At 37.8% G+C, this 23,886-nt stretch overlaps 1 protein-coding gene across 2 annotated transcripts in view; it reads left to right on the top strand.

Annotated features, from left to right (window-relative positions):
* LOC149811828 (uncharacterized) overlaps positions 1–23,886 on the top strand; it is a 95,055-nt gene that overhangs the window by 32,581 nt on the left and 38,588 nt on the right. For both annotated transcript variants that reach the window (XM_089993946.1, XM_089993947.1), the window contains exon 4: positions 10,854–10,901. In XM_089993946.1, the coding sequence (XP_089850072.1) occupies positions 10,854–10,901 (48 nt within the window). The remainder of the gene's footprint in view (positions 1–10,853; positions 10,902–23,886) is intronic.

The following is a 23,886-nucleotide window of genomic DNA, read 5'->3' as shown; positions in this document are numbered from 1 at the left end:
GAGAACGCCTCTGTAATAGGTTTTTCTGCACAAGAAACAGACAAGAGAGAAAAAAGAAGAGAGAAAAAATGGAGTTCCCAAATGAGACGTCACCCATTGTGGGTGGCGTGTTTCTGTATTTATATTTGAATGCTAAATATACAATAATACCCTTCACTTAACAAGGTATTTATAATATATATATATATATATATATATATATATATATATTACATCAAGATGGATCTCGTGGATCCAGATCCGATCCAACCAACATATTCTTAACAACAGGGAGGAGGAGGAGTCAGGGAGGGGGGGCGGGGGGGGGGAGGGAGGAGGAGTCGGGGTCGTGATCATGCCCTAACCCTCTCCCCCAATTTTACTTTTTTTAATTGGACCAAAATGTACTTGGTTAAAGTTATCCGAGTCCATTTTGGACAAATATAACCCTGGGTGCATGTTGACTGCACTTGGTGAGACAAATTTTAATTATTGCCACAACCACACCTGCATTGCGTCGACGGCGGTGCGCCAGCCTTTTTAACGAGTCCGTGTGAGATAGGATCTAGGTTAGTTAGAGTTTGGGTCTAATTATTTGGATTCGGCTGTTGGACGACAACCTGACCCCGATTGGCCAAAAGAATGGGGTGTCATGCTATGGTTGGCTATGATGACGTGGCTAATTTTGATTGGCTGAGTGACATTTCTTGAGGACTGAGCAATCTAGGTAGGTAGGATAGGTTTTCAGGATTTGAAAGTTGTCATCTCTGAATATTCTAAGTAGCTTATATGATTTTTTAGGTTTCTCTAAGAGAGGATAAGGAGGCTAGGAGCGTGGATGAGGCTTCCAAAAACTTCCTATTGGATATGATTTGAAAATTTCAGATCTTTATAAATCGAGTCATGCTACATATCTATTATAACAAGTTAACTTGTTTGGACCATAACTCCTTAGCTGGATGTTAGATTGAGTCACAATTTGGTTCATTGGAAAGCTAATATATTCTACTTTAATTATTTTTTAAGTAAAAAACCTAATTCCATCATTTCGGTAGTTTAAAATCCAATCAAAGTGGGACTTACCTGAACAACAAGTTTTTGATTGAACAAGTTACTTGATTTTGGGTATATTTTTCTACAATGATGTTAGAAAGACTTGATTTTTATCTTGTTTGAAATCTAACACTTTAATTCATATTTTGGACAAAAATCTTGAGAATGTTGCTTTGAAGGTCGAAAATGCTATTGGACCCAACTTTGCTTTGTAAAAGACTCGTGTTTCTGAAATCAAATTCAAGATCCAAATGGTTAAATTTGGGGTGTCTACAACTTGTTACTTCCTCTAATCTCATTCATGCTGGTGTGCAACGAAACCTGACCTATGTCACTTCGTGATTTTCCAAGCATACTTTTATGTATGAAATGTGGAGGAGTATCCAAGATCTCTCTTGTTGGTCAAGACTTGGATTAGTGCAATAATAAACATTCCATGATCAAGTTCATCAAAGAATGCAATTTTTTATATTCCTAGGTGCCTCTCCTTGCAAATTGATATCCTGTTTTTCATGGAAAGAACATGGCAATTAATATTTGTTAAGAATAGTCGACCACTTAAAGTCTTTATTCTTAAAAGTTGTTTTTAGGTATTTTATATATAATAAGGGACCCAAATGTAATTTTAACCTTTTAGCTAATCTCTATTTAACTAAGAGGAGATTAGACCTAATACAACTTTTTGACATTTTTTTCTTCTATCTCTCTTTCTTCCTCTCTCTCTCCCTCTTCTTTTCTCTCTCTGCCTCGGTTTCTGTGTATTCTACATGGTATCCGAGCAGTCGACCCTGGGAGCGTGATCTCGTGTTCTGCGCCAAGTTCGAGTGAAGGACAATAGATTACGTGAAGGAAAATAAAAAGGTGTGATCGATCTCTGTTTTGGAAAATAAGTGATACAGATCTGATAACAGATCTGAGGTCTGACAAATGTCATGACTCAGATCTGCAGTTAGATCTAAAGGTTACAGTGGATCTATATATCCATGTCGACAGGATCGAGTAGCTACAGGTACGGGTGCTGTGCAAAAGTCGTGAAACTGGATTTTTTTTTGGATCCGATCTGGTTAGTTCAGATCTTATAATGGATCTGAGTGGAGTAAAGAATAACTATGTTGTTCAGTCGTGGATCTGGCTGTCGAGGGATTTTTTTTTTAAAGTAGTAGTTGTTTTTTTTAGTTAAATTTAGATCTGATCACAGATCTGGTGGTGCCATGAATCCTGCATCGGGTGGAAAAAGAATGACTATGTTGTTCAGTCGTGGATCTAGCTGTCGAGGGATTTTTTTTGAAGTAGTCATATTTTTTGGTTAAATTTAGATCTGATCACAGATCTGGTGGTGCCGTGAATCCTGCATCGGGTAGAGTAGTTGATCTGAGATTTGTTCATATAAGATCATCTATTAATTTTTTTTTTGAACCTGGATCGATGTCATTTTTTTTAACTATTTTCTTTTGGATCCGATCTGGTTAGTTCAGATCTGATCTCAGATCAGGTGTGTCGTGATTTTGCACCGTCTCTGGTGTTATCTTAAGTTTTGCATCGTGTGGAGTAGACCATATGGTCTTGAAGTATTCAATTTTTGTGGAGTGGAGAGTAAATCTGAACGAATTTCCTTTTGGAATTTACCAGATTTACAAACTGTGATAAATTCTGTTTCACGTGGTCATTTGTTGCATCAGTGTTGTTGGCAATATTTCTTGAGTTAGCGGCATTCACTATGGGTGAAGTTCTGAAATCCGATTCCAAGAATGAGACTATTGGAGAATATAAAGCCTTTGCAAATCCTTTCTCTTATGGTTCTTCTATGAAATTAAATGAAACGAACTATGCCAGGTGGTCCAGAACGTTTATGATGTTGGTATCTGGACATCGTAGAAAACATATTCTGTTGGAAACTGAACCAAATGATAAAGTGGAAAAATATATTACTTGGGACGAAGATAATGACATTATTATGTCATGGATCATGAATAGCATCAAACCTCATATTGCAGATGGTCTAATTTATTATACCACAGCTAAATAGATGTGGGACAATCTTTGAGATACGTACTCTCAAGACGCTAATGTGAGCCGTATTCTCCAAGTTGAATAAGAAATATATAACTTGCAGCAGGGTGATCAGTCCTTGGCCCAATACTATACCTCCGTTAAAGCTGCTTTTGAAAGACTTAATGCTCATAAGCCACTGTGTTGTTCAAAGCAAAAAGATCATCAAGAACAAACTATGGTTGCTCGGTTTCTCACAGGCTTATCTTCAGACTTCTCAGTTGCTAAAGTTCAAATGTTGATCGGGTCTGATGTTCCTACCCTTGCTAATACATACAATCGTTTAAGTAGACTTGCCATCTCTCTTCCACAATCTCAACCTATATCTTAGACATCTGCTCTAGTTGCTCAATCTAGTTATGGAAGAGGAAATAATCTAAATATTAGAGGACGAGATCGTGGAAGAGGTATGGGAGGTAGAGGTAAACTCCAATGTACTTTTTGCGGAAAATCAGGACATTTAGAAGATCGTTGCTGGGATAAACATGGACGGCCTGCCTTTCCTACATCGAAGCCTAATGTTCTAAAATTAGAGGTAGCGAATGACACCACTTCTCCAAGTGACTGTATCACCCTGAGTCGTGCAGAATATGATGAACTGGTCGCTCATCGTTCTTCAAGCTCCTCTTCTCCTGTAGCTGGTGTGGCCTACTCAACATGAGACCATCTTCATCCCCATGATAATAAGTGGATCATTGACTCTGGTGCATCTAGACATCTATGTGGAAACTCTCAAAATCTTTTAGATCTAAAGGTTATTACTGCACATCGGGGGGTCTTATTAGCAGATGAGAGTTCCTCTCCGGTTATTGGTCAGGGAAATGTTTCTATATCCTCTTCTTTGCAGTTGAAAAATGTCCTTCTTGCTCCTTCATTTCCTCAAAGTTTACTCTCAGTGAGTTGTCTTACAAAAGAGCTAAACTGTAGAGTGATATTTGATCCCGTGTGTTGTCATTTTCAGGATTTGCTGACGGGGAAGAAGATTGGTGGAGGCTATGAAGAAAATGGAGTCTACTATCTACATCACCCAATGAAAAACATTTATGCTGCAGTCGATTGTTCCTCCAGTTCTGTTCAGTGGCATCGTCATCTCAGACATCCTTCATTGTCAAAGCTTCGTCGTGTTTTTCCTTAAATTCCGTCTACTACGTCATTTCAGTGTGAAGCATGCCAGTTGGGCAAGCATCATCGGAGTTCGTTTCCTTCTAGTCAGAGTCAGTCTAGTCATAAAGTCTTTGAACTTCTTCATGCAAATGTATGGGGTCCTAGTAAGATTCCTACCAGGACCCAGTGTCGTTATTATCTTGTCATTGTTGATGATTTTTCTAAGTTGTCTTGGGTATTCTTAATAAAAGAAAGATCTGAAGTTCCTAATATTCTCAAATCTTTGGTCATTGAAATAAAACCCCAGTTTGAGTCAGTTGTTAAGATTATTTGCACTGATAATGCTCTTGAGTTTAAAACCATAGCACTATTGCAATTTTATCGTGATCATGAAATTCAACCTCAAACCTCCTGTGCCTATACTTCTCAACAAAATGGGGTGGCTGAACGAAAACACAGGCATCTCTTTGACGTAGCACACACCCTTATGATTCAATCTAATGTTCCTGCTTCATATTGGGGTGATGCAGTTACCACTGCCTGCTACTTGAATAACCGCATGCCTTCATCATCTGTGGAAGACCAAATTCCTTTTCAAATCTTGTATCCGAGTGCACCTCTCTTTCCTCTTTCGCTTAAGGTATTTGGGTGTGTTTGCTTTGTGCACAGACTTGGACCTGATCGTGATAAGTTAGCACCTCAAGCCACTAAGTGTATATTTATAGGCTATCAAAAAAACCAAAAGAGGTATCGATATTATGATCCGATTTCTCGTCGAGAGTATGTCAGTGCGGATGTATCCTTCTTGGAGTCCCTTCCATACTATTCTAGTACTGGTACTCGGTTGCAATCTAATCATGATGACTCTTTTTCACTTCCTGTTCCTCCTCTTCCTTTGGAATCAGTGCCCTTATTATCGAATCCAACTCCACCTCCCTCACAGTTTCACAATCCTCCATTGGTGTATGTGCGTAGAGCTCCCACTCCTTAGGTGCCTCCATCTACTTCTTTTCCTGAGGTAAGTACTCTTGATAACGATGACATTCATGCTGATGATAACAGGCCAATAGCTCTGCGGAAGGGGACACGACAATGTACCTTATACCCTATATCTAAGTTTGTGTCAGATGCCAGACTCTGTAATCAGATGAAAGCTTTTTTTTTTCGCCTTAACTGCTGAAACGATTCCTTTGAGTTATCAACAGGTAGTTCTCGATAGTCGATGGAAGCAAGCTATGCAAGATGAAATGGATGCTTTGCTGTCTCAACAGACATGGGACCTTGTTGATCCCCCAGAGGATGTGGACATTGTTGGATGCAAATGAGTATATACCATTAAGTATAACTCAGATGGTTCAATTGAACGATATAAGGTCAGGTTAGTAGCAAAAGGCTATACTCAGACATATGAGGTTGATTTCTTTGAGACCTTTTCTCCTGTGGCACGAATGGGCACCATTCGTCTTGTTCTTTCTGTAGCTGTTCACCGTGGATGGAATTTGTGTCAGCTAGATGTGAAAAATGCATTCCTATATGGAGATTTGTCTGAGACTGTCTACATGCAACAACCTCCTGCGTTCGAGGTTGAGGGAGAGTGTGAGAAAGTGTGTAGATTAAGAAAGGCAATATATGGTTTAAAGCAAAGTCCTCAGGCATGGTTTCAAAAGTTGTTTGAAGTAATGTCAAAGTTTGGCTTTAATAGATCAGCGTCCGATCACACATTATTTATTAAGACAACTAACTCAGGCATAGTAGTTATGGTAGTATATGTGGATGGCATCATCCTTGCAGGAGATAACATGAATGATATTGCAGCTACAAAGGCTCATCTTCAAAAACATTTTGTTACAAAAGACCTTGGTTCCCTTAGATACTTTCTGGGCATAGAATAGCCAGGGCCAGTGAGGGTGTGGTTTTGTCACAACGGAAGTATGTTCTTCATTTACTAAAAGAAACAAGAATGTTGGGAGCTAAACCAACAAATATTCCCATGGATAACAAAGTTCATTTGTTGGAAGAGGGGTCAAAACCTGTTGATAGTAGAAGATATCGCTTACTGGTAGGAAAGTTACTATATGTGACAGTGACTAGATCTGATATTGCTTTGGCTGTAAGCAAGGTTAGCCAATTCATGGATAAACCGACTGAGGTACACTGGAATGCTGCAATGATGATACTCAGATACTTAAAATCTTCTCCTGGAAAAGGGTTATTATTCAAGAAAGGGGGTACCCTGGAGATAGTTGCTTACTTTGATGCTGATTATGCTGGGTCTATAGAGGATAAGAAATCTACCACAGGATTTTGTGTATTTGTGGGAGGTAACTTAATTTCTTGGAGAAGCAAGAAGCAAACCGTGGTTGCTAGGTCGAGTACCGAATCAGAATATCGGGCTATGGCCCAAACAACAGCTGAATTGATGTGGGTTCGAACTATGCTGAGTGATCTTCAAATGAAGGTTCCATCTTTTATGGTGATGATGTGTGATAACAAGGTGACTACATATATAACAAATAATCCAGTATTTCATGAGAGGACAAAACATATTGAAGTTGATTGTCACTACATAAGAGATATGGTTCAAGCTGGACATATCTTTACCAAGCATGTTAACTCTGAGGACCAAGTTGCAGATATTTTTACAAAGCCTCTTGCCAGAGCCAATTTCTCAAAATGTTGCGGCAAGCTGAGCATGATTGATATCTATGCTCCAGCTTGAGGGGGAGTGTTAAGAATAGTCGACCACTTAAAGTCTTTATTCTTAAATGTAATATCCGGAAGAAATAGGTATACTTAATCGATTTGGGTCTAGGACCCGATATCCGGACCCGTGAAGGAATCAATAAATGGGTGTTAAATTAAGATTTTGATAATAATTTTAATTGGGTAAATACTTAGGTATTAGGGTCGGATCCACAGTTGGACCCACGAGGATCCAACTAAGGATCCGTTAGTTCAGAAAGACCCGGATCCAAGCATATGTTGGATCGGGTGTTGTGGGTCGCAGGGTTTGGACCCGGACCCGAGTACGAGCCTTATGAAATAAGATCAAGAATCGTGCCTCAAGCACGATTTTTGCATTCAAGATTTGGAGAGGGTGAAAGGGGGGTTACGCAGAACGTAACCAACCCCTCTTTTTCTCGGAAGGGGAAGGAAAGGGGGAGCTTGGCTTAAAAGGGAGGGGATTTCCCTCAGGCAGGCTTTTGTTTTCTTCCAATCGATCTCCCTCCCTCTCACGGTTGGTGCACACAGTGGAGGAAGGGGCCCTTCACGACAGGAGCTTCGACCATCCGCATCTGTCAAGGCTCTAGCGAGGGTCTTCCTTCACGACAGTAGGGGAAATCACCGTAAAAAGGTACGGCTATTCCTGGATATGGGTGAGGGATCGAGCGTGGGTTCGATCTTGTATGAGGGTTTGAGGAGAGAGAGGTTATGGGAATAGGATTTCAGATTATTGCTAGTGTTTTCTTTTAAGAAATAAAAGGGAAAGGGGTGTTTAGGGGTAGCGATCTGGGTTGGGGAATGATGCTGGTCCAACCCTAAACCCTAAGATTTCCAATTTGGCTGACGTGGGATCGGTGAAGGGCGAAGACAGCTGGTTACGGCAGCCCAGTTCTTGCTTGGAATACCCCGGATTTGGGGGTTCTTTAGGCTGGAAATCGATGAGCACAGGCTGGGTGTGTATGAGTGTGTTGAGCTAGAGTTTTTTTGCTATATCTCGTGTGCTCTGATTGTAGTAGATTACGATATATATCACATGTTATTTTCTGTGGCTTATCTGAAAATATTTGCTTAGAATATAACGTGGAAATGGTAGTTTAAAAGCAGGAAAACTCGATGAAGTTGAGGGTGTATTTAGATCATGATTCTTGCTATTCATTCGATGAAGTTAAGTCTTGTTATTTCTACATGCATGAGAATTTGCTGTGTCGGCTGCTAATGGTGTGTTTTCTTTGTTATATAGACCACCAGCCGTAGGGGGAATAGACGGTTTGTTTCTTTTCTTTCTATGATGGTGTGTGTGCAGTAACATGATCAAGGGATGTGCTGGATGATCCAATCTAGCTAGTCCAACCAACAGTCTAAGTAGTGTGGACTACTTAGACAGTAGGACGAAAGGTCTGGGAGTGGAAAGCCCAACTACTCCTCCTAGTAGGTGTTGGGATTTACACAATTTCAGATAAATGGATGAATGACAACATTTCATTTCATGATATTTAAATGTGAGCATGACTAGAATATTGCTGTGCGTGTTAACCATGAATGTTTGTGGAAAAATGGGAAATGTTACATGGAAGCATGTACTGGTTAATGCCCTCATGTGCATATATGGATCAATGTGGGTTTTAAAATGTGATATCATGCATGGATTGTTATCATGAATTTATGAACGATGGATGAATTCATAAGAGGTAGGTGGTGTCATGGAGACACTTGTACATGGATGGTACCTGCATATGGTGTGATAAGTTATGCACTTTATTAAGAAAGTTGGTTTTGTTTCCACATTGACTGCATCACTTACACAACGTAAGATGGTGGCACACTACTACACTGTTCACATGGTATTTGTGGGCGGGAGTCCCATATGAGTTCTCGTAGGGGTGTATGCGAGTTTTACACTTCACTTTTACATAGGGTGTTGCAAAATTAAGAACCGAATTAAATAAAAACATAATAAAGAACAGTGTAACTTTTGATCTGAGGTCTTCCATCTGGAGAATGGAGATCTTAGAGTTTCCAGTCCTGGGGAGGCTGTGAGGATACAAAAACTCCGTGTGCGTGAATTTGGCCCCCAGAACCCGATATGGAGGTTCTTTCTCCTGGTCACGGTTTTAGGGAGAGTCCGCCACTTTACTCGGGAGTGGTGGTGTTGGTTACAGCTGTGAGTTTGTTTGGTACCAAAGGAAGTGGCACTTGTGGGCGTGGGGTGTCCCTTGTGTCCCCGACATTAGATGGGGAGGTCTAATGTTCCGAGGGTGACTCAGTCGAGGGCTAGGTTGGAACCCAGTAATAAAATGCCAATTTGTGTGCTAATCTACCCTGGGAACCTACTTGACCTCGGGGATTTTACCCGTTTGGTGTATCCGCGGGCGATGAAAATTTAAAAAAAAGGGAAACTTAAAGTTGTATGCATTAAATAAGGTCATGCATATGAAAAGAAAACTCAAACTTAAAGGTAAGATAATAAGGAAGTCATGCATTTTCTTCTTTGCACTAAGTCATGCATAATTTGAAATGATCTCTAGTTCATGATATGGTAAATGTATGTAATTCATTTCTTAAAAGCATGTTGAAATGTTTTGTTATTGCTATGTGTTACTGTCTTACTGTTCTTTAGCCGTGAGTATGAACACTCTGTTACACTTATGCATGATCGGATGTTGCACAATTGTTGTATCTGCACTCACTCAAATCCAGCTATGAAATCTTACTCATGATCTTTGTCTCACCTAATCTCCTTGAAATAGTAGTGCTCAGAATTCTGTTCTGACCCGTCTACTTCGTTGATTTTACAGGAAATGGTGAGCAGTGAAGGATGAGCTGTTCACTGAGGATGGACAAGGGTCACATTTTTGGGTTAGACAGTTTCGGCAGTGGCAGAGTGGTTTTACTTTTTGTTCTTGGCTCCATTGTTATTTTCAGTTTTTGTACTCTTTGGTTGAATAAAGAATGGTAATAACAATTTACTTCGGTTCATAAATAAATGGTTGGTGTTACTACTCATTGATGATGATTGTTAGTACATTTGTGGTGATGGGATATCCAATGGAAAGTGGAACTGTGAGGACCCCAGATCCTTGGGAAGGTATCTGCATATAAAAAAAAAAAATGCATTTTTAAAGGGGGAGGAGTTGGGGTCGTTACATTAAAAGTTGTTTTTAGGTATTTTATATATAATAAGGGACCCATATGTAATTTTAACCTTTTAGCTAATCTCTATTTAACTAAGAGGAGATTAGACCTAATACAACTTTTTGATGTTTTTTTCTTCTATCTCTCTTTCTTCCTCTCTCTCTGCCTCGGTTTCTGTGTATTCTACAATATTCACCTCAAATGTTCCAGTGATCTGTGAATCCAAATTAGTGAAAGCCTTGTAAGTAGCTTAATTCTTTTCATAGTTCATCTCTTATTTGCCATCTCATCAGACTAACTGGTTCTGTACCCATGCAAGTGATGTTGATAATCAGAAACAGGTTTTTTTAAGATTGGGATGAGTTTAGGTTTTTCCCTTCTGAAGTTTAGTGAATTTTAGAAAATGGTACAGAGTTTAGGTTTCCCCATTCTGGACTTCAGAAAAAGCATTCTGAATTGGCTTATAATTTACATTATAAATGTTTTGGAGGTATAAAAGGGTTTCTTAGGTTCTACATATAAATTAAATTTATCACCTTGCCTGCTCATTTTTACTTGTGCTTATGGATCAAAATTATGATTTTTTATCTTGTTAAGTGGCAGTAGTTGTAGCATATTATAATGACTATGGAGAACACACCATTTGTAGCATATTATAATACCTATAAACTATAACCTTGCTTGCTAATGTTTCTCATGTTTTCTTCTCCAACTTTTTTTTCCTGCAATGGCCATTTTATATTTATTTATGTGATTGTTTTTTTTAATTTTCTAACCTAACTCATTTCTATTTTCTTGATTGATATTCCTAGAGATGCCTTCCACGTTCAGGTTTGGAAGAGCATTTTGTCATCCACATGGTAATTCCTGCCCTTATTGTGCATTTCCATTTTGATAAGTGATGTTTGTGGCTCTATTTTTTGGATCTCCATTTATTGCTGCTTTCTAAAAGATTCTTCTTGAAGTGGAAGAATTTTTTTCCATTGTTTGTCTCTGATAGAACTATGGTTCACTATCAAGTTTTTTTTTTTCCGTCTCATCTTTAGTAGTCCTTAAATTCTGCATCCATTAGGCTTTAAATGCTGTTCGCAACTAACAACATAGTTTTGGAGTAATTTCCTCGTCTGAACTGACTTGAAGAGTTGAAGAATCATTTCATTTCAGGTGCTGTAAAAGGTTTTCCCTTTTTAGCATAGCATCTTCAAATTTATGTGTGGTATGGTGTGGCATTCTAGCAATCTGTCTTATAAATTAGTTGTTACACAGATGAATTTAAGTCTTCTAAAGTAAACATTCTTACTAGGCGGATTGGAGTTTGGAAGTGATGAAATGTAGATTTAAGGATATAGGGAACATGTGAGTTTTGCCTTTTTGAATAACCTAATCAAAATTTTGAGATTGAAAGAATGTGTGCATGTAAATGAAAGGAGGCAAGCTTTTATGTGGATGTTGAATGAACTTCAATGTCCAATGGGCCCACAGTTCAGTTTTACCAAATGTCTATAATATTATTGTTGAGAATAGGTGGTTTTAAGTGAAGTTTTTCATATTAGATGTTATTTTGAAATTATGTTTTCACAATGGGCTTAGTTGTAATTATTTTTTTAAGCCTCTCTCTATTTAACATAGAGGCCCTAATAAGAGGTTAACGAGTTTTCTCACCCTGTGCAGCCGTCTCTGTCTCTCTCTCTCTACCTAGGGTTCGGTGCATCTTTCCACATGGTATCAGAGCTTTTGATTTAAACTCGAGAGCATTATCAGTGCGAACAATCTTGACAATAGATTCAAACTGAGTTTTTATTTCAAGAATTAAGGATTTGATAATACTTGGAACTTCAGATCGTTCCTTTATTAAAAACACCCATGACAACTTAGAGAAATCATCAACAATAACTAGATAGTATCGACACTGAGTCCTAGTAGGAATCTTACTAGGACCCCATGCATCTGCATGAAGAAGTTCAAAGACTTTATTACTAGACTGACTCTGACTCGAAGGGAACGAACTTCGATGATGCTTGCTCAACTGACATGCTTCACACTGAAAGGATGTGGTGGAAGGAATCTGAGGAAAGACCGAACGAAGCTTTGACAATGAAGGATGACCAAGACGACGATGCCACTGAACAAGACTGAATGAATGTTTCACTGCAGCATGAACAATACCCATTGGATGATATAGGTAGTAAACTCCCATTTCTTCATAGCCTCCACCAATTTTCTTCCCCGTCAGCAAATCCTGAAAATGACAACCCATCAGATCAAATATTACTTTACAGTTTTGTTCTTTTATAAGGCAACTAACAGAGAGTAAACTTTGAGGAAATTTTGGAGCACGAAGAACATTTTGCAACTGTAACGAGGAAGATATAAAAATATTTCCCTGACCAACAACCGGGGAGGAGCTCCCATCGGCTAGTGAGACTCCAAGCTGAGCATTAATATCCTTTAGATCTGAAAAAACAAGTGAATTTCCACACAAATGTTTGGATGCACCAGAGTCAATAATCCACTTACTGTCAGTCGGATGAAGATGATTTCCGGTTGAATAGGCAACCCAGCTACAGGAGGGGTGGAACTCAAAGGACGAAGAGCTATCAACTCATCATATTCAGCACGACTGAGGGTGATATTACTGTCACTTGCAGAGATATTTTCCTGTGCCTTTGTTGCCTCGAGAGTAGTAACATTTGCTTTAGGGGCATATGACTTTGAGGAAGAAGAGGTTGGCCGGCCATGCTTATCCCAGCAACGATCTTCTAAATGTCCAGATTTTCCACAAAAATGTACATTGGAGCTTTCCTCTGCCTCCATTACCTCGTCCACGACCTCGTCCTCTGATGTTCTGAAGATTTCCACACCCATAACCAGATGAGACAACTAGAGCAGATGACTAAGTCACATGCTGAGATTGTGGAAGAGAGATCGCAAGTCTACTCAGACGATTATATGCCTCAGCAAGAGTAGGTATATCTGAACCAGTCAACATTTGGACTTTTGCAACAGAGAATTCTGAAGATAAACCTGTAAGAAACCGAGCAACAATAGTGATCTTCATGATGATGATAACAGGCCTATTGCTCTGCGCAAGGGGACACGACAATGTACCTTATATCCCATATCCTATATCTCATTTTGTCTCCGATGCCTGAATTGGAAATCAGATGAAAACTTTTATTTCAGCCTTATTTGCTGAAACTATTCCTCTAAACTATCAACAGGCAAAGCTTGATAACCGCTGGAAGCTGGCCATGCAAGAAGAAATTGATGCTTTAGTATCTCAGCATACATGGGATCTAGTTGATTCCTCAGCAGATGCTGACATTGTTGGATGTAAATGGGTATATACAATAAAGTACAAATCTGATGATTCTATTGAAAGGTACAAGGCCAGATTAGTAGCAAAAGGGTATACTCAGACATATGGTATTGATTTCTTTGAAACCTTTTCTCCTGTTGCACGGATGGGTACCATTCGTCTTGTTCTCTCAGTAGCTGTTCAGCATGGTTGGAGCTTGTACCAATTAGATGTGAAAACTGCATTTCTATATGGGGATCTATCTGAGACCGTTTATATGCAACAACCTTCAGGATTCAAGGTTGAGGGGGAGTGTCAGAAGGTGTGTAGATTGAGAAAGACGATTTATGGCTTGAAACAAAGTCCTCGTGCATAGTTTCAAAAGTTGTTTGAAGTGATGTCACGCTTTGGCTTTAATAGGTCAGCAACAGATCATACACTATTTATCAAGAAAACTAACTCTGACATAGTTGTTATGGTGGTATATGTGGATGACATCATTCTTACAGGAGATGGTGTGAAAGCTATTGAAGCCACAAAGGCTCATATTCAAAAACACTTTGTTACAAAAGACCTTGGTTCACTTAGATATTTTCTGGGTATAGAAGTTGCCAGGAGCCGTGAAGGGATGGTTTTGTCTCAACGGAAGTATGTTCTTGACTTATTAAAAGAAACGGGAATGTTGGGAGCTAAACCAGCAAATATTCTCATGGACCATAAAGTTCAGTTGTTTGAAGAAGGGTCAAAACCGGTTGATAGCAAAAGCTATCGCTCCCTAGTAGGGAAGCTACTGTATGTAACTGTGACCAGGCCGAATATTGCTTTAGCAGTAAGCCAAGTTAGCGAGTTTATGGACAAACCAACTGAGGTACACTGGAATACAACTATTATGATTCTCAGATATCTAAAATCTTCTCCTGAAAAGGGGTTATTGTTCAGGAAAGGTGGAACTCTGGAGATAGTGGCCTATTCTGATGCTGACTATGCAGGATCTGTAGTGGATAAAAAATCTACCACAGGATTCTGTGTGTTTCTGGTAGACAACTTGATTTCTTGGAGAAGTAAGAAACAAACTGTGGTTTCTAGGTCGAGTGCAGAATCAGAATATTGGGCTATGACCCAAACAACTGCTGAATTGATGTGGGTTCGTACTGTTCTTCATGATCTTCAGGTGAAGGTTTTTTCTCCCGTGACCACAAAGCTGCAACATATATAGCAAACAATCCTGTTTTTCATGAGAGAACAAAGCACATTGAGGTTGATTGCCACTATGTAAGGGATATGGTTCAAGCTGGTCATATCACTACCAAATATCTAAAGTCGGAAGACCAAGTTGCAAATATGTTTACAAAACCTCTTGCTAGACCAAATTTCTCAAAATGTTGTGACAAGCTGAGCATGATTGATATCTATGCTCCAGCTTCAGGGGGAGTGTTGAGAATAGGTGGTTTTAAGTGAAGTTTTTCATATTAGATGTTATTTTGAAATTATGTTTTCACAATGGGCTTAGTTGTAATTATTCTTTTAAGCCTCTCTGTATTTAACATAGAGAGAGGCCCTAATAAGAGGTTAACGAGTTTTCTCACCCTGTGCAGCCGTCTCTCTCTCTTCTCTCTCTCTCTACCTAGGGTTCGGTGCATCTTTCCACAATTATAAAAGCAGTAGGAATTGTCAAGGCAAAAAATTGGATTCTTCATTGGTTTTTTCAATGTCGTTCGTGTGATATGATCTTTAAGTGTCAATATCAAATTGTTTGGGTAATGTAACATTTCTCTCCCAACAAAATAGTGTTACTTATTGGGAAGTGACGTGATTTTGTTTGGGTCCAGTTTTAGATCTGGATTTCATTATCCGATCCATGTGTGTGTATTATGTTTTACCTTATATGCCCTTGTAATATTCTGTCTCTGTATACATAGTATATAATGAAAAGAAATAGGGCATGACCCACATTGGGCACCATGCCATCTTTCAGCCCCAATATTCTATCTTCTTCTACCTGCTAAATGTTTCTGGTTTGCTGCAAAATCTCACATGGTATCAAAGCACGTGAGATCATGGGACTGGTGATCGTGAGTCTATATGACCATTGAGATCTTCCATGGCTGCCTCTTCTCAAGTTTTTTTTTCTGTTTCTTATCTCCCTATTGTTATTCTTCTTCTTTCTTTTATTTTCGACCTCATGCACTTTCCTTGGTCAATGTTTGGGTTCTACCTATCTCTATTGAGATTCCCAATCAGTTCTTGGTTTAATATCAGTTTCTTGAAATCTTTCAACTTCAGGTTTCTGTTAAAATCATCCCATATTTCTCGATTGTTTTACTTTGGGTTTTCCTTCTCAATATTCTTCTTGAATCTTATTCTTGGTTCTCCTTTATCTATTTTCTGTTTATGTTCCCACACGAATAAAAAAATTATTTTTCACGGGTATTTTGTTTCTCGGGCATTGAATCTGACACAGATTGTATTTGATGACTGATAAAAAATCGTACTGCTGCTGTTAATATGTTAAAATTATGAGTGGTCTGCCAAAAAAAATGCAGACCATATTGTCAGTTATTTTTGGTTTTTGATGTTTTGATCAAGGTTGTAAGTATTGTATCGTTACCCGTATCGGTTGGGCCCAAGGTAACACTGTATCGTATCATATCGTAAGATATCATAAATTTTTAATAAAATTTTCCAAAAAATCCAAAAAAACCAAGAAAAATCAGAAAAATTAGCAAAAATTCTAAAAAAATCATATCACATGAAACAATGATGAATTTTACAAAATACAACCACAAAATCACATATAAAGCATTTATGTCTCTATGAGCCGCATAAGACATCATCAAACATCAACTAATATAGAATCATAGATAATATTGCATGCATATCTCACAAGAGCAATGTAAAATATTAAATATTTTGCAACTAAGAACATGTCACAAGATTCATACTTTCATATTACATAAACAAAAATAAAACAACCAAGTTTATGAACAATTAAGCATTAAATAACCAAGTTTTTTTAAAATATATTATATAAAACCTCAATAATCATAATCATCTTCTTCATCATAATTATCTTCTTCTTCTTCTTCTTCTTCTCCTCCTCCTTCTTTGACATTCACATCGTCTTCAAGATATGTGGGGTCTTCATCATCTATCTCTTGTGCTCCTTATACGTTAATCCACCGAATGTCCTCTTAATTCAAAAGAGTCCCTGCTTCTTCTTCAACTCATGCATGTAATTCATCAAAATGTTCCAAACTGATGTGATCAAATTATTCTTTGTGCCTCCTTGATGATAACTTTTTGATTTGCCTAAAAAGATGACATGGAAAATGGTGAAAAATAGTGAAAATGCACTCTTACTTGAGAAAATCGCAAAAGCCCTCTCCCTTGCACACAAATCGTCCCCCAAATCGATCTCACGACTCCAAGGGTGTGTGGGTCCCTTCTAACATCCTATAGACAAATGGAGAAGTTGGCCCTAAAGAGGCCTTTAAAACCCAAAACTTAAAAAGTTTCGAGTCTTTTTTAAGTGCGCCACACTTGTATCGTACAATACAACACGATATAGGGATGTATCGTACGATACACCCCATACGGGTATGATACACACTCGTATCACGATACAAGTGTATCGTATCATATTTTAAAAAAGTAACGTTATGTATGGTACCATATCATACTATACTTACAACACTAGTTTTGATAAGTCGTTTTCTTTTTGGGATATTGAGGGATTTGCTTTTAAGGCAGTACTTTCATTTTCTTTTCGTGCTTGTGCTTTTTAGATTCTACAAGTGATTTTTGCTTTGCATTCAATTCGTGTGATTTTCCTTCTTCTGTGTTTTCCTTTATTCTCCATTGAATCCAAATTATTCTCACTCATCCCTTTCGTCTAATTTCTTGAACCAACTTGTGTCTAAGAAACTCAACAATTCTAACTTCGTAACATGGAAGAGGCAAATCACTCCTTTTATCAAGAGTCAGGATCTTGGTGGTCATCTAAATGGATCAATACCCATCCCATTAGAATTTATTTTTTAGGAAGAAAGGGATGACAAAGGGGTTGTGTTGTCAACAAAGACTATTCAAAACCCAAAATTTGTCAGTTGGATGAAACACGATTAGGCTTTGGTGGCGTATATTACATCTAACCTTTCGCAAGTGGTGTTACTAGGAATTCCTGATTACTGCATGACATTAGATTTGTGGAGTAGGCTGGTCCAAACCTATTCACATATTTCGGGGGCCAAGGTAATGTATTTGAAGAGGGAATTCGAACTTTTGAAAAAGAATTCGTCAATGTCAATCTTGAATTATTTCAACAAGATCAAGAGCATCATAGACCAATTGGCACTGCTTGGTTATGAAGTTGCAGATAAAGACAAGGTTCAACAAGCAGTAACAAGATTTGGCCTTTAGTTCCATGTGATCTCCATGACTTTGCAATGCCTTCCAAAACTTCCTACCTTTGATGAATTGAAATCTAAGTTGCTTCATTATGAGATGTCAATGAAGGAAACACCAAGAGACTTGGACAGAACAAATGCCGATTCTCACGAAGTGTTGGTTACTAGTACCTCCTCAGGTCATGGACGAGGAGGGTATAGAGGAGGTCGTGGTGGCAATCAGGGCCGACGTGGTTTGCTGCCCACTCCTAACATACCTGCTTCTACAAATATGAATTCTAATAGAAATATTCCTACATGTTATATATGCAAGAAGCCAGGGCATGTGAAAGCCAACTGTTGGTACAAGGACGATCCTAGATACAATCCACAGGCACAGAATAAAGGGCAAATCAACAATCAAGGTCAGAATAAAGGTGGGAGCAGTGGGTCTTCGAGTGAACCAGATAAGGAGGGTACAAATAAATGGCAAATCAACATTCATTTGAGATTATTCATTCCAATGTTTGGGGTCCTTCTCCTATTTTACCTTTTTCTGGAAGTCGATATTATGTTTCTTTTATTGATGATTACTCCAGATTCACATGGATCTACTTCATCAAACAAAAGTCTGAAGTGTTTAAGTGACGGTGGAGGTGAATATTCATCAAAAGAGTTTATTGATTATCTTCAGAGTAATGAAATTATTCATAGGATTTCTTGCCTACGAACACCCAGCAAAATGGCATGACTGAGAATAAGCACCTCCATAGTGTTGAGAGTGCTATGTCTATGATCCATGCTAGCAATATTCCTATCAAGCTTTGGACAAAAGCATTTCATAGAACAATACATGTTATAAATAGGTTGCGCATAAGGATTCTTGAAAACAAATTGCCGTTTTTTACCTTGTTTGGTAAACACCCAGAGTATGATGACTTGTAGGGTTTTGGTTGTGTCTGCTATGTTCATATTGATAGCACATTGAGAAACAAGTTTGAAAATAAGGCTTCGATTTGTAGTATAAAGGTTTTAAATGCTTTGACCCCAAAACAGGGAAAATCAAAAATTTTCAGGAATGTTATATTTGATGATAATAACTTTTCAGATATTTCTAGTGATCATGTGTCACAGGGAAGCAAGGATATCAAAACTTATCAACCATGGCTGAACATGGATCTCTTTGCATCTATAAGCCATGAAGATTCAATTCAAGAAGATTTTCTCCCTTCTACATAAGATGTTGTTCAAGATCAACAATATGAATAGAATCATGGGCAGAATGATACTAATGTTGCAAGGGATATTCCTGGAAGGTTTAAGGAAGGATGTGTCTTCTCCAAAAGACGTAGAGAAACACAACAATATTGAGCAACAACAAGTTGAAGATGATCAACTTCAGCCTGTTAAAAGTGTAAATATATATAGTATAAATACATAGGTACATATATGTATTTATATGTATGTATATATATATATATATAACTAGGTTAGGATAGTTAGTTTATTTTTAAACTTTTTTGGTTAAGTTTGAACTAGTCAACACTTGTTGACTAGTCAACAAGAGTCATTGGGGAGGTCCAACAACTCTATTTAGGGCGACTCTTTGGAGCCTCTCATTCTTGTGTATATATAAGTGGTGAAACCCTCCTCATATGTAATGCTTCTTGCATGGATTCTTCTTGAATAAAATAATATTTTTGTGGGTGTTCCTTGTGTGAGTGGGTTTGTGTGTGAGCCTATTTTGTGGTTCTTTGTGGTATTTTCGGTGGATCTTATTGTGGCTCTTTTATGTATCCACTTTGGTGATTTGGAGAATATTGTTGGAGGTTCTCATTTTCTTACATGGTATTAGAGCTTGGTGATTAAGTTGAATTTGTTTTTGGTGCATTGGGAAGCATGCTACTTAAAATTTAAAAGAGTTGAAACTCTTTTGCAAATACCATTCAAATGCTTGTGAGATCGTGATTGTGTTTCAAATAAAAGATTAGTGGTGCTTACTTGGTGGAGGAGTGTTCGTGCTCTTTATCGGTGTCTCTCACTTGATGGTGGAGTGCTCGTGTTTAACCCTTGTGAAAAATGGATGACAATGAATATGTCACTATAAAACCGTCAAACTTAATGACTCAAGTTATGTAACATGTGCTTCAATTATAAAGCATCTCATATGGGAAAAAGGGTTGTGGGGACTAGTGGATGAGTCCGATCCGGAACCCAAACTAATCCTTACTAAAATAGAAAAGAGAAGTACCTCTTACGGAGGTTGAAAAAACCAACACAATGGCTACCTATGAGAAGAAATAGAAGGAATGGAGAATGGAGCATGCCAAAATTATGTCTTGGCTTATTAGTAGTGTTGATATTAAGAAATGCTCTAGTCGTGCTAAATTCTAACATGCAAATAAGGCATGAGATTATCTTAAGAAAAATGTACTCTTAAAGATATTGCACACGTGTGCAATTTTTAAGACAAAATTCATACTATGACCTAAGGAGGAAGAAGCATTAGAGGATACTTTAGTGAATTATCCGATCTTTGGAATGAGTTGGCTCTTCTTAAGCCTACATGGCATCGTCCCGAAGATATAGAACTTCGCCTAAAACAAATAGATGCGGAGCACTGCTATCAATTCATGAACGGCTTAAGACCGAAGTTTGAGTCCACAAAATTGGCTCTCCTCTATAGAGAAAAAGTTTTCTTTGTTGAAGACACGATTAAAAAGCTAAGTATGGAGGAAAATAGGCTTAAAAAGAAGACTTCTAAGAGTGATGATGACTCGGTTCTAGCTGAATCTAGACTGGGAAACTATATTCATACTTACAAACCACCACACCGTGAAAGGCCAAACAATGATCATTATGGAAAACAAGGTAATGAGTTTGAGAAGAAAACAATTATTTGCTGAATCTAGGCTGGGAAACTATATTCATACTTACAAACCACCACACCGTGAAAGGCCAAACAATGATCATTATGGAAAACAAGGTAATGTGTTTGAGAAGAAAACAATTATTTGCTATTAATGTCATGAACCGGGACATGTCAAAACCTATTGCCCTAACTTGAAAAGACCTTGTGAGAAGAAGGTTGCCTCAGTTACACAAGAGTCAAGTGAGTTCAAAACTATGCAAGATTCATCTATTGGGAACATGTCTTCGACTCATCTAGTAGAGGCTCTTTAACCTCTATTCAAAGAAGCTTCATCAACTGGAGTCACAGTCTCTTCCTTTGGCATCACTGATCCCGGTAAATCTCTTTGGCTTCTTGACTCAGGTGCCTCATTTCATATGACACCAAATTGTGATATTTTATCCGAATGTCATAACTCAAACGAGTCAAATGTGTTTACTGTTGATGAAACATCTTTTAAGATAAAATGAATAGAGAATTTAAAAAATATTTCTCAAAATTCAAAAAGGTTTTCTATTTCAAAAATTAGATATATTCCTTAATTAAATTTAAATCTTTTGTCTGTTTCTCAATTATCTGACCACGAGTGTAATGTTTCTTTCTCCTCTATTGGTTGTCAGGTGCAGGATTGCCAGCCAGGGAAGCTGATGGGGAAGGCCATAGAGAAAGAGGTTTATGCTACATGGATTTTTTAGAAATACTCAATAATGCCTGTAGAGGGAAGGTCGATGCACAACCACCTGTGTGTAGAGAGAGAGAGAGAGAGAGAGAGAGAGAGAGAGAGAGAGAGAGAGAGAGAGAGAGAGTCGGCTGCACAGTAAAGAATTTCGTTACTTTGGATTAGGGCTTCTCTCTATATTAAATAGAGAGAGGCTAAAAGGAATAATTACATCTAAGTCCATTATGAAAACAAAATTTCGAAAAACCTCTAATATAAAAAGACTTAAACTAAAAACCACCTATTTTCAACACTCCCCCTTCATTGCTTGCTGGATAGACTAACTCCCTTTGCTTTAAGCGGGAGATTTGAAGGGAGCTACTTTCATAGAAGCAGGAGAAAGGGTCAGGAGTCTATCAGTTGTACCAACCCCTGTTCAAAATGAGCCAGTTTTAGTCCCTCTTGGGTTTCTTGCTCTCGAGCCGCCCACTAGAGTAGCCCTCAAAGGCCAGCCATTCCATGGAAGGATGGGGGAGGGAGGGGGCTAGGACCGGAAGTTGAAACCAGGAGCGAGAAAGAAGGCATTTAAGGAGGAGAAAAATGAACTTTTGTCATTCGACTGGGAACGAAAACCTGCTTTTCCTATTGAAAAACTTGTTAAAATCTCTCTTGACTTTGCCAAACTATGAGTCTTTGGCTGCAAATGTTTTGTATTAACCAACAAAAAATGACAAACTTTCACCAAGAGCTATTCTGTGTGCCTTCTTTGGTTATGTTGACAACCAAAAAGGATATCAGTGTTATGATCATAATAATGAAAAATTATATATTTCTAAAAATGTTACTTTTTTGAAAAAAGAAAATTTCTTTGGAAAAGATCAAGATAATTACTCATTCTTATTTGACCTTGGGTTTAACCAAGATGTTAATGACTGATTGTGAATATGAATTTGAAAATATTATTGAATTAAGAGAGTGAGTTTCTTGATAAAAAATTTCATGACTTGCTTACAATATTCTAGACGGGGACATCAAGAAACTCCATGTGCACTTGAAAATTTTTCTAACTTAAATAAAAAAGAACTGCAAACTAGGAAATCATATGTAGTCTCACAACCTCCATCTAAGTTTGTATCCTATGACTCTTTTTCGTCCAAATATCAAGCATGCATAGCTGTAATACATTCATATATAGAACCCTCCTCATACACTTGGGCCAAAGTTCACTTCGAATGGGTTAAAGTTGTGAGGGTAGAATTAGATGTATTAGAAAAAGTTGATACTTGGACTATTCAAGAAGATAAAAACCAAGAAGGAAGGGACCCTTGAGAGATACAAAACTAGGCTAGTTGCCAAAGGATATGCATAAGAATATGATATAGATTATAAAGAAACCTTTGCACCTGTTGCCTGAATGACCACAATTAGAATTAATGCAGTTGCTTCAATTAAAAATTGACCCATATATCAAATGAATGTTAAAAATGCCCTTTTAAATGACAATCTTGAAGAAGAAGTGTACATGGAGGCACCTTCTGGTATGAGAATACCTCAAGGAAAGACACTTCGTCTAGAAAAGGTAGGTGCTTAGTTGGTGACTAAGCTGCCTCCGACTAGGCACGAGGGCAGTTTAGCCATTTATTATTTATATATATATATATTATTGTTTTATACATATTTAATTATATATACATGTGTGTGTTTGTGTGATTTGTTCTGTGAAATCATGAAAACATGCTTAGTTATTATATATATATATACATGTGTGTGCTACTTCGCTTTTGAGATTTTTTCTGTGAAACATTGAAAGCATGCCAATTAATTTTAATTGATTATGTTTTTTATACTTGTGTGTGTTTGTTTCTGATGAAAGCATGTTTATTATTATGAATTATGCAATATGTTATTTATATATGTATGTGTTATTGTGCTTTTGTGAAAGGTTGAAAGTATATTTTGTTGATTATACTGAATATGTTATGAATAATTGAATATATATATATATATATATATATTTGTATGTGTGTACAATTATATATATGTATATTACTATATTTTGTGAAAGCCTGTGTAATTTTGTACTTGTGTAATGAAAACATCTTATTAGTAAAAGAATTAAACATATTTTTATGTATATTTTGTGTACTTTTTATATTTTAAATGAGGAACCGACTAGTCCAACTAGTCCCACCTAGTCTTTTTAGGGGTCTACCAACTAGGCACCACCTAACACTTTTGCTAGAGTATTGTGTGTATATATATGTATATGAGAGGTTGGACCTAGTCGACACTTGACTTGGAAGCCAACAACTAAGATTTCTAGCCGTAATCTAGCCGTTGGCTCGTGTCCCCTCTCTCTCTTAGTCTTCCCTCCTCCTTTCTAGGACTCTCTCTCTCCCTCTTGTGTATATAAATAGGGGTTCCATCCCCCTTGAAAATGTAATGCTTCTTGCATACTTGTTCTTCAAATAAAGATATTTTTTATCTTTTGTGTATGCCCTTGGTGGCACTTGTGATTGTGCTCTCCGTAGCATTTGTGACTGTGTCATTGGTGTTACTTGTGCTAGTGTATTTTGCACTTGTTGGTGGACTC

Source organism: Nuphar pumila, chromosome 17, assembly GCF_984573655.1.
Source record: "Nuphar pumila chromosome 17, dmNupPumi1.hap1.1, whole genome shotgun sequence".
In the NCBI taxonomy this organism is placed as follows: domain Eukaryota; kingdom Viridiplantae; phylum Streptophyta; class Magnoliopsida; order Nymphaeales; family Nymphaeaceae; genus Nuphar; species Nuphar pumila.
Note: the sequence above shows the minus strand (reverse complement) of the source record. Positions and strands in the feature narration are given on the sequence as shown.